The 12,500-nt window shown below is 46.6% G+C and overlaps 1 protein-coding gene across 1 annotated transcript in view; it reads left to right on the top strand.

The window, feature by feature from the left end:
* The first annotated feature begins 5,582 nt into the window (after positions 1–5,582).
* dvl1b (dishevelled segment polarity protein 1b) overlaps positions 5,583–12,500 on the top strand; it is a 76,772-nt gene continuing 69,854 nt past the window's right edge. The window contains 1 exon segment of the mRNA XM_062544882.1: positions 5,583–5,883. Coding sequence (XP_062400866.1) covers positions 5,714–5,883 — 170 coding nt within the window. The 5' untranslated portion in view covers positions 5,583–5,713.

Below are 12,500 nucleotides of genomic sequence, written 5' to 3'. Positions count from 1 at the left end.
TTGTGTTCGCATCATGGCTGCCTCGCGTATTTTGCGGTCGTTTGGTGCGTCGGTCGTGCACGTCGTTGCAAGCGAACATGACGCGTCCACGAGATGCAATACTGATAAGAAAGCAGGGGGCGATCATGCCAAAAAAAGGTGACTGCAAGATGCATTATCGACATCAAAGCTGGGGGCAATCATGAGAGTAAACAATGGCACATGGCCACATCCACAGCTGATATTAGTATAGTGAAGACCTCCAGTAGGGGGCGTAATGCTGCAGCGAGTCTGTACACAGGACACAGCAGGTCGCACGCGGGCGCATACGCTTGCGCTTGGTCTAACAGCAAGTATAACTTCAGCCTAAAGGTGATGTTGGCGTTCCTCAGCACGCTCCCAGTTCTCCGACACAAGGCCCTGGTCCATGGAGCGCTTCACCTGCAGACCCTCAGCAGAGCTCAGAGACCCATCACACCCCTGTAAAACTCCCTGAGCTAGTGTGTGTGTGTGTGTGTGTGTGTGTGTGTGTGTGTGTGTGTGTGTGTGTGTGTGTGTGTGTGTGTGTGTGTGTTCAGCTCTGTGAGGTGCTGTGCGACAGTATGCCACACAAGGCCGTCTCTTCAGCTGTTCTGTGTGGTGTGGACACCACAGGGGAACTCCCACGTTTACGCTCAGATTTGTACTCTTTTTTAAACTCGTTTTTTGTACTTTGTGCTGTATTGGTACTTCCTGTATTTTGTATACTTCCTGTCTGGTATCTACACCTTGTTGACTCCTCACTCCTCTTCCCTACAGCTCATTGGCTCCTCACTCCTCTTCCCTACACCTCATTGGCTCACCACTCTCCTTCCCTACACCTCATTGGCCCATCACTCCACTTCCCTACACCTCATTGGCCCATCACTCCTCTTCCCTACACCTCATTGGCTCATCACTCTCCTTCCCTACACCTCATTGGCCCATCACTCACATGTAGGGCATAATTTGCAGAGCCATCTGAACTCAAAGATGTGCAAAACACACACACACACACACACACACACACACACACACACACACAGTGATGGGCCCAGGCACATACGTGAGTCTAATTTATCAGCTGGCTGCGTTGGGAGCCAATGAGAGTGGTTTAGGGTGTGGGAGCCAATGAGAGTGGTTTTAGGGTGTGGGAGCCAATGAGAGTGGTTTGAGGGTGTGGGAGCCAATGAGAGTGGTTTAGGGTGTGGGAGCCAATGAGAGTGGTTTGAGGGTGTGGGAGCCAATGAGAGTGGTTTGAGGGTGTGGGAGCCAATGAGAGTGGTTTGAGGGTGTGTACCCAACACTCAGTTACTCATTCAGACTTGCATCAATAAACTGCTGAGTTGGTCTAGCGGAGTGTCCTGTGCCTTCATTCATACTTTCTAAAACTGTGTACTAAAATATGTATGGAATTGATCAATCAAACACACACACACACACACACACACACCTTAAGAGCTGCTGAGGTGGTGCTTGTTCAGCACTGTCATGGCAACAGCAGAGTTACAGCCTGTTCTGTCATGGCACTTATTTGAAATGAGTAAAAGACTTCAGTCCAGTCCAGTCCAGTGCTCTGTATCTGCGGCCGGACGGGAGTAGCGTGAAGAATTGATTTAGATGTGTGTGTGTGTGTGTGTGTGTGTGTGTGTGTGTGTGTGTGTGTGTGTGATGGTCTCATCAGGTAAAAAAAAAAAAACCTTCTGCGGCAGCCATTATTATATTTTATATTATTTTATATCCACAAGGCGGGGACCTAAAATCATTACGCTGTACATAAAGGTTAACGTGTATCTTACTGTAAGTTATATTGTTATCATATATTATTATTATTATTATTATGATTATTATTATTATTATCGTTATTATATTATTACTTTAAGCTATACATTAAGCTGTGCAGCTACAACATCTGTTACTCTAACTGTTTCCATAGAGATGTATAACTGTTTCCATAGAGATGTATGGTTTAGCTCGGTAGAGTACAGTATGGTTTAGCTCGGTAGAGTACAGTATGGTTCAGCTCGGTAGAGTACAGTATGGTTTGGCGTGGTGAACCCTGTCCTGGGTTATGACTGCCGACCCTGATTTGGTAGGCAGGTGTAGGTGCAGTCTATGATTGCAAATGACATGTTGAGGTGAGTTTAACAAGTGTTGCTTCATGTTCTTCCACTCTCCTCTCTCTATCCCCCTCTTTCCATTTCTCCTCCCCCTCTCTCTCAATATCTCCCCCTCTCTCCATCTCTTCTCTTCCTCTCTCCTCTCTCTATACCTTCCTCCTCTCACATCTCTATCCTCTCTTCTCTTCCTCTCTCCTCTCTCTCCATCTCTTCTCTTCCTCTCTCCTCTCTCTCCATCTCTTCTCTTCCTCTCTCCTCTCTCTCCATCTCTTCTCTTCCTCACTCCTCTCTCTCCATCACTGTGTCTCAAACCGCGCACTTCTGCACTTAAAATACTTAATTTGAGGGCGTGAGGGCGTTCACACTGAAATTTCGAACGATACGAAGGGCACTGCAAGTCCCCGGATGGTGCACTCATAACGGTCAAAAAGTTGAGTGTGGAACGCTGGACACTTCTCGCCCTCAACGGACGCCATCTTGGCTAAATAACGGAAGGGGAGGGAGTATTTTCAAACTCGTAGAAATCGCGGTAGAGAAATCTGAAGCAGCAGCGGTGGAAAACACACTTTACAGAGGTACAAGCAAGTTACAACATAAACTGTTCATGTTTTGACACAGTAGGACCATGTCACGGTGGAATTGAGGACACCAATAAAAACATATTTAAACGTTACGATCGTCATTTCCGTGAAGTGCACGGAGGTAGCGTTTGATATGAGACGACACTATTCTGTTAAAATGTGCACACTATGCCAGTAAGCACACAGTGCACATAGGGTGCTGCACGTACTGTAAGTGTACTCACGGAAGTAGTCGGTTTGAGACAGACTACATCTCTTCTCTTCCTCTCTCCTCTCTCTCCATCTCTTCTCTTCCTCTCTCCTCTCTCTATCCCCTCTTCTCTTTGTGGTGATGGAATCTCTGGGGAGGTTCTGCAGTTCAGGGGACAATTTCCACTACAAAGAGTCTACAGCTTCACACACACACACACACACACACACACACACACACACACTAACGCACATACACACACGCACACGCACAAACGCTCACATACACACACGCACACACACACACACACACACAGCTGCAGACCCATAGACGAGCACATGACTGCTTCTGTCTCAGTTCACTGATGCTCTAAAGAAGATCCATCAAAGCCCGTTACCCGGTCATTTCAAGGTCGGGTATTGACCCGGTCATTTCAAGGTCGGGTATTGACCCGGTCATTTCAAGGTCGGGTATTGACCCGGTCATTTCAAGGTCGGGTATTGACCCGGTCATTTCAAGGTCGGGTATTGACCCGGTCATTTCAAGGTCGGGTATTGACCCGGTCATTTCAAGGTTGCATATTCCCAGGTGACCCTGTTCCATGGCCTAATTGGCCCCTATTTGTGTGACATCACCTCATCCACAGACCTGCAGATGGACGATGATGGAGGAGACTGAGCAAACACACACACACACACACACACACACACACACACACACACACACACACACACACACACACACACACACACACACACAGTGTTTGAGAGCTGAGTCAGTCTAGTCCTCTAAAATTCTGTCCACATGACAGCACACACACACACACACACACACATGCGTGTCAGTATAGTCCACATGACAGCGCTGGACTAGAATGTTCCGGCTGGTTCTGGTGAGCTCATGAGATGACAGCAGTGTTCTAGAATGCTGTGCTGCCGTCAGTGAGTGGCTGCGTTGCAACGCAGTGTGTGTGTGTGTGTACGTGTGTGTGTACGTGTGTGTGTGTGTGTGTGTGTGTGTGTGTGTGTGTGTACGTGTGTGTGTGTGTGTGTGTGTGTGTGTGTATGTGTCTCTGTGTGTGTGTGTGTGTGTGTGTGTGTGTGTGTGTGTGTGTATGTGTCTCTGTGTGTGTGTGTGTGTGTGTGTGTGTGTTATGCAATAGAAGTGAGAGAGAGCAGCTCTGGACTCAAAGCCAGGAGAGAGAGAGAGGAAGAGAGGGAGAGGGAAGAGGGAGAGGCAAGAGAAAGAGGGAAGAGAGGGAGAGAGGAAGAGAGGGGAGGAGTGTCCAGATTGAGTCCTCACACAAGTCTCAGAAACATGAGACAGCTTCATATTATTGCACCAGAGGAAAACACACACGTTTGTATCCCGAACAAGAGGGATGTGTGTGTGTGTGTGTGTGTGTGGGAGAGAGAGAGAGAGAGAGAGAGAGAGCTTTAGCAATGCAAACATATTTGAATAGAAAATAATAGAATAGAATTTATCCTTTTTTGATCCCGTGAGGGAAATTCGTTCTCTGCATTTACCCCAATTTAACCGAATCAGTGAACACACACAGCACACAGTGAACACACAGTGAGGTGAATTACACACTAACCCAGAGCAGTGAACACACACAGCACACAGCACACACACAGTGAGGTGAATCACACACTAACCCAGAGCAGTGAGCTGCCTTCACACAGCGGCGCTCGGGGAGCAGTGAGGGGTTAGGTGCCTTGCTCAAGTGTGTGTGTGTGTGTGTGTGTGTGTGTGTGTGAGGGGTTAGGTGCCTTGCTCAAGGGCTCTTCAGCCGTGGACTGGTCGGGGATCGAACCGGCAACCCTCCGCTAAGCAGACAGAGAGAGGGAGAGAGAGGGAGGGAGAGAGAGAGAGAGAGAGAGGGAGAGATAGGGAGAGAGAGAGAGAGAGAGGGAGGGAGAGAGAGAGAGAGAGAGGGAGAGAGAGGGGCCATGGCAATGTTGTGAGAGAGATGCCATCGCCATGGTAGCACTGACCTCTGAATCACATCAGGCAAGAGCGTGACGTGATGGACTTTGGTGTGTGTGTGTGTGTGTGTGTGTGTGTGTGTGTGTGCGTGCCTGCGTGTGTGCGTGCGTGCGTGCGTGTGTGTATGTGTGTGTGTGTGTGTGTGTGTGTGTGTGTGTGTGTGTGTAAGATGTTCCACACTTTGCCTATATACAATAATATCTTTGTGTGTGTGTGTGTGTGTCCCAGACCGTGTGTTTATCATGCATGTGTATTGCTGTATGACTCTTTCTATAGTGGTGTGTAACTAGCCCCATGCATCTCTAAGGGACTCTCTCCTTCACTTTGTGTGTGTGTGTGTCTGTGTGTGTTACTCCTGCAACAAACAGTGAAATCAACCAGTACGTGTGCACACACACAAACACACACACACACACACACACACACACACACACACCGTGAGTCTCCATCCCGACACTTCAGAGCACAACTATCTCATCCGGGTGCGCGCCACACGGTGGCAGCACGAGGCAGAGGAGAAGAGCTCCGAGCGCGGCTCCGGAGGATGTGAACCGGAGAGGGTGTATGTGTGTATATCTTCCTGCCCGCACGCGTCGGCGCAGCAGCAACAGCAGCAGCAGCAGCATCAGCAGCAGCGCGCGAGATCACGGGGCTGCAGACAGCGCTCGCGGCAGGCAGCGGTTCCATGATGTCCGCCTCCACGAGACGATGCTCATTGTGTCGCGTGCGCTGCCTCGTCTTATTTACCGAATCATAGTCTTTCATTTATTATCCTTATTTATCTGCTGTCTCCGCCCGCTTTGTTACGCGACCGAGCAGTCTGTCTCGTGATTGTCATGGCGGAGACGAAGATCATTTACCACATAGACGAGGAGGAAACTCCGTATTTAGTCAAATTGTCAATTGCACCTGACAAAGTCACTTTGGCGGATTTTAAAAATGTCCTCAGCAACCGTTCGGTCAACAGCTACAAATTCTTCTTCAAATCCATGGACCAAGATTTCGGGTGAGTAGCTACGGTACCTGACTCGTCTGGCTCGTTCTCACGGTACCGCGCGCTCTTTGTGCAGGCTGCAGATTGTCGGTTAAGGTGATCTAAGAAGCCCGTCCGTTCGGGGGGCACGGTTGAGAGTTAGCCTATACATTCAGCGACTCATGACACGGTTGAGCGGACTGTCACGGAGAGAGCGCGCCTGAGCATCAACCCTGGTTGTCCGAGGAGCGTCTCAGCACCTGCTCGCGGTAGTGCCAAACATCACGTGCGCAGCTGTCGAACGCACAGCGGTGATGCACGCTCTCGCATCTGAAGTGAAAAGTGGGCTTGGGCTCGAGCGCAACAGGGACAGGTGCATGATCATAACAGAGTTCATCTGTTCACCACATCTGTTCACCACAGTACAAATCGGTATCCGGTTGACCGGGAGGGGGCTAATCTGTCTAACGGATCGGTATCGTCGTGGGAGGTAGCTTAATCATATCTAGCCTACATCTAATTTCACCTTTCGGTATCGCCTTCCTGACACAGACAGCGCGTACACGAGTCAGTCCACCGTAATGGTCAGTCTGCCCGTCGCTAGAGCTGCACGCTCAATGTGAAATATCAGGTGAGGTCCGTTCTGCCGTTACACATCCGTGACCATGTAACACTGATGCACGTGCCGGTAATAAAGGTCGCGCTGTTATGTTGTGAAGTCGTACCGTGAGAAAACCGGATACTTCATAGTGAACACACACACACACACACACACACACACCCCCCTCGGTAGATGACACCGACAGGCAGCTGCTGAGGTAAGGGGTGCCAGGAGACAGCTGCGTTTTGAGCAGTTGAGGTGAGGGTGCTGAGATACAGCCCGTGTGTGTGTGTGTGTGTGTGTGTGTGTGTGTGTGTGTGTGTGTGTGTGTGTGTGTGTGTGTGTGTGTGTGTGTGTGTGTGTGAACTGAGGGTGCTGAGATACAGCTCACAGCTGTGAGTGTGTGAGGTGAGGTTCGGCCTACTGAGATATAGGCTACAGCTGTGTGTTTGTGTGTGTTTATGAGGTGAGGTTACTGAGGTATATATAGGCTACAGCTGTGTGTGTGTGTGTGTGTGTGTGTGTGTGTGTGTGTGTGTGTGTGTGTGTGTGTGTGTGTGTGTGTGTGTTTATGAGGTGAGTTTACTGAGATATAGGGTACTACAGCTGCGTGTGTGTGTATGTATGAGGTGAGGGTGCTGAGATATAGGCTACAGCTGTGTGTGTGTGTGTGTGTGTGTGTGTGTGTGTGTGTGTGTGTGTGTGTTTATGAGATGAGGTTGCTGACATATAGGCTACTACAGCTGTGTGTGTGTGTGTGTGTGAGTAATCAGCTTTTGAAGTTTCATGATGATATCTGTAAGTTAAAAACAGTACCTGTAGTGTCTCGCCTTAACTCTTCAGTCAATTCTCTCCTTGCTCTGATAGCGCCACATCCTAGCTTATACAGTCATGTGTGTGTGTGTGTGTGTGTGTGTGTGTGTGTGTGTGTGTGTGTGTGTGTGTGTGTGTGTGTGTGTGTGTGTGTGTGTGTGTGTGTGTGTACCTGTAGTGTCTTGCCTTAACTCTTCAGTCAATTCTCTCCTTGCTCTGATAGCGCCACATCCTAGCTTATACAGTTGTGTGTGTGTGTGTGTGTGTGTGTGTGTGTGTGTGTGTGTGTGCTTATACAGTTATCTAATTACAGTAGCAAGAGCCCTATGGCATTAGATGAATTGACCAAGGCACTCTTCCAAAAAAGTTTAAAAAGCTTTAATTCATGGGCTTAATTTTGAATGATCATTAAAAATGGCAACATGTTTCGACCTTAGCTAGGTCTTCATCAGGGCAAAATGGATCAAAGCCCTACAACAACTATGGCATTGTTTAGTTAGGCAAATGAAGCCTTACGGCTCTTCTATTAGGAGGTTTACCCCTTACTCTGAGTTAAAGGTGACATTGAATGGAAAACATTATTGTCTTGGTTTTGATGGATTAGGAGAGGTTGTGCGTAAACAACGAGCTATCATGAACATGAGGCATGGTTGTGCCCTCCTTCGTATGAAAATCTTGAACTTAGAAATAGCCACTAAAAATGGGCGAATTAGAACAAAGCCTACTGCTATACTATACTTGTGATGTCAAATATTGCAAAGCCATTTAAGCTCATTTGGGGTTGCCAAAGAGGGCACCATTTAGTCAAAAGGACCATTTAAGCTCAATTGGGGTTGCCAAAGAGGGGGGCATTTAGTCAAAAGGACCATTTCAATACCCAGCCTAAATATAAGGTTTTATTGGGCTTGTAAAATTGCAATTGAGTTTATTGTTTATAAATCATACTATTTTACTATATTTTACTATACCTACTATACTTAACTTATATACTATTTTACAGTAACATCAGAGAACACAGTATGTTACTCGACTCATCCATTCTATGTCCTCTTTAACTTATAGGTTTGTCACTAAGCCACATACTTGGCTGATAAATATGTTGGTCAAAATCATAGCTCTGCATTGATATTCTTGAGCTGTTAAAGAACAGAAATGTCACTGCATGGTATCACTAAATAAGCTCTCAGGCAGGAATGTTTGTAGGCTACTAGCAGTATGAATGTGTGTGTGTGTGTGTGTGTGTGTGTGTGTGTGTGTGTGTGTGTGTGTGTGTGTGTGTGTGTGTGTGTGTGTGTGTGTGTGTGTGTGTATGTATTTATGTGTGTGTGTGTGTGTGTGTGTGTGTGTATTTATGTCTGTGTGTGTGAGTGTGTGTGTGTGTGTGTGTTTGTGTGTGAGTGCGAAACACCCGTTTCCACCAAGCATAACCTGCCGTTTAAACAAACCGACACATACAGGACAAGATCATTTGTATGTGTAGATCATTCGTTCATTTTACAATAGGCATTCGCGTTGCATACTGGACAAGATCATTTGTATTTCTAAACCACTTGTATACTGTACAGGGATGCAGAAATTTGGCCTCATGTTCTCCTGTCACTGGAGGTAATGACAGAGGCTAACGAGCTTAACGATCCTAGCAAGCGCTAGAGACAACGGAGGCTAACGAGCTTAACGATCCTAGCAAGCGCTAGAGACAACGGAGGCTAACGAGCTTAACGATCCTAGCAAGCGCTAGAGACAACGGAGGCTAACGAGCTTAACGAGCCTCACGAGCTCCAGCGTAATCACATCTGCCGCTGCTGTCCTGTTCACTTGTGTTGGTCTGGATCCCGTGCTGATGGAACTGATGTTGTTGTTGTTGTTGTTGTTGTTGTTGTTGTGTTGACCATGTGGCTCAGCAGTGTGTGTGTGTGTGTGTGTGTGTGTGTGTGTGTGGCTGCATTGTGTTGACGGTGTGGCTCAGCAGTGTGTGTGTGTGTGTGTGGCTGCATTGTGTTGACGGTGTGGCTCAGCAGTGTGTGTGTGTGTGTGTGTGTGTGTGTGTGTGTGTGTGTGTGTGTGTGTGTGGCTGCATTGTGTTGACCATGTGGCTCAGCAGTGTGTGTGTGTGTGTGTGTGTGTGTGTGGCTGCATTGTGTTGACGGTGTGGCTCAGCAGTGTGTGTGTGTGTGTGTGTGTGTGTGTGTGTGTGTGTGTGTGTGTGTGGCTGCATTGTGTTGACCGTGTGGCTCAGTCCTGCATTCTAGTCACCTCAGATTGGGAGTTTTGCTAGTGAGTGAGCTACTAGCCTGTGCTGCTAACACCACTCAAAGGATAACTTTTTGTGAATGTACTGAATCAAACTGTCATGTAAAAGCATAATTATGCCGGAAGTGCCACTTTTAAACTACTATTTTGATACATGATTGCGTCAAAATCGCTTTTTAAAAAAACACTCAGAAAGCTCGACACAACATGAAACTTTGATCAAAGTATCATCGGAGTCTCACATGAACTCGAGCATTGACAACATTGTTTGTGTACACAGAGTTCACTAAAAGAAAGGTTTTGAACAATTTGCGGCGGTTGCTCACTGCCATCTTGCCAGTTGAGGAGTGAGTTGTCCAAACCTTTCTTTTAAGTAAACTTTTGGGCCTTTCCCACTGCATGGTATTTTGGTTTTCCATCTGCAAAAACTGGTATCCATTGAGGTTCCAAGTGATCTGAGGCAATACTAGAAGGTGATGTTAATGACATTACAGTTGTTCTTGTCAACGTTGCTACGGCAATCGGCTAGCTTATACCAAAATCGAGTGGAGTGGAGTAGAGTGGGATGGGGTGGGGTGTGGTGGGGTGGAGTGGGGTGGGGGGGGTGGAGTGGAGCATCCCGTCATACTTTACCTGTTCACCTGTAGTAAGCATCCCGTCTATACTTTATCTGTTCACCTGTAATAAGCATCCCGTCATACTTTACCTGTTCACCTGTAATATGCATCCTGTCTATACTTTACCTGTTCACCTGTAATAAGCATCCCGTCTTTACCTGTTCACCTGTAATACGCATCCCGTCATACTTTACCTGTTCACCTGTAATAAGCATCCCGTCATACTTTACCTGTTCACCTGTAATATGCATCCTGTCTATACTTTACCTGTTCACCTGTAATAAGCATCCTGTCTTTACCTGTTCACCTGTAATAAGCATCCCGTCTATACTTTATCTGTTCACCTGTAATACGCATCCCGTCTTTACCTGTTCACCTGTAATACGCATCCCGTCATACTTTACCTGTTCACCTGTAATAAGCATCCCGTCATACTTTACCTGTTCACCTGTAATACGCATCCCGTCTTTACCTGTTCACCTGTAATACGCATCCCGTCATACTTTACCTGTTCACCTGTAATAAGCATCCCGTCATACTTTACCTGTTCACCTGTAATATGCATCCTGTCTATACTTTACCTGTTCACCTGTAATAAGCATCCCGTCTATACTTTACCTGTTCACCTGTAATAAGCATCCCGTCATACTTTACCTGTTCACCTGTAATACGCATCCCGTCATACTTTACCTGTTCACCTGTAATACGCATCCCGTCATACTTTACCTGTTCACCTGTAATAAGCATCCTGTCTATACTTTACCTGTTCAACTGCAATAAGCATCCCGTCATACTTTACCTGTTCACCTGTAATACGCATCCTGTCTATACTTTACCTGTTCACCTGTAATACGCATCCTGTCTTTACCTGTTCACCTGTAATAAGCATCCCGTCATACTTTATCTGTTCACCTGTAATACGCATCAACAAGAGGACTTAGTACCTGTGCAGTGCTGATATCACCATGGCGATGTGAGGGGTTGAATATCTCCGTAATGCTGATATTGTGCACGATCTGTTAAGTGGACAAACTACGGGGGTCTGTGGAGCTACAGTAGATACAGTACAGTACAGTAGCTACATTTGTCTCTTCACCTCATTGGTCTGTTGAGCTACAGTAGATACAGTACAGTACACTGAGTACAGTAGCTACATTTGTCTCTTCACCTCATTGGTCTGTGGAGCTACAGTAGATGCTACATCTGTCTCACCTCATTGTCGGTGAAACATGTTGAAACACGTTGCGCTTGGATTGTAGTTTCAGCATACTGTACTATGGATTATAGGTGGAAAGTGAACAATTACTTCTGGCCTTTTGTCGTCCAAGGGCAAAATTTCAATTTCAAGACAAAAAATGATATCCCTATAAAAGTGGATTTGTAGGACACAGCTCCATAGAACTCCATTCATTCTGCACTAACTCTCCAGCGCCCTCACGTGGAACCAGGAGGGAACTGCAACCAGTTCAGAAACCCGAGAGTGGAGTTCTCTGGTGATTTGGGTGTTCTATGGTGTTGTGGTGGGCAAACTAGTGAACTGATTCCAGAGCTGAGCAGCACAGAAGCTAAAGCCTAAAAGTTAGAAGCTAAAAGCTAGAAGCTGGTTCAGCGGGTTTAGCTGTAGCATTAGACATTAGCAACAGATGTCTCTCCAGCCATTTGGGGATGAACAGCTGTGTGTTGCTGAAACCTGTGTGGGAGGCACTTTGACTGGTTTATACACTTAAAGGTTTAGAGACAGCAGTGCTTTTTGAAGTCATTTCTGTGACTTACTGGACGCCAGTGAGAGGGCTTGTGTATCGGACAGATTTCTCCAATAAGTCCAGTGTTTCCCATACATTGACTTATTTGTGGCGGCCCACCACAATATCAACACTGACCACCACACAATGATTTTATGTTGTACTACTTAAACTAGATGAACTCCTTTCATTGTACAGCTATATGCACACCTTTGTGCAGCCTCTCTGTCCCTCAACAAACATGCATGCATGTTTAAAGAATACATAAAAAAAAATCCAGCAAGGATTGTTGTTGTTGATGACTGGCTAAATCACAATTAAATCCAGATAGCATCATAAGTACGTCGCGCAAATGTGTTTAAAATTTGCGCACAAACACACTACCACCACAAATTTCATTAAATTCTGTGGGAAACACTGAAGTCTCATGTCTATATGCTGCATTCTGTAGAAAGAGCTACATTCTGAATGCTCTTTGCAGCAGCTGAATGCACTTTACTGCAGCTGAATGCACTTTACTGCAGCTAAATGCACTTTACGGCAGCTACATGCACTTTAAATGCACTACTGCAGCTGAGAGGAGTGTGAATTCTGTCAGAGCCCATTTATGGAGAGCCGGTCCACTCG

The sequence above is a fragment of the Sardina pilchardus genome, chromosome 9, assembly GCF_963854185.1.
Source record: "Sardina pilchardus chromosome 9, fSarPil1.1, whole genome shotgun sequence".
Classification (NCBI taxonomy): Eukaryota; Metazoa; Chordata; class Actinopteri; order Clupeiformes; family Clupeidae; genus Sardina; species Sardina pilchardus.
The sequence above is the reverse complement of the archived record's forward strand: the minus strand, read 5'-3'. Positions and strand labels throughout refer to the sequence as shown.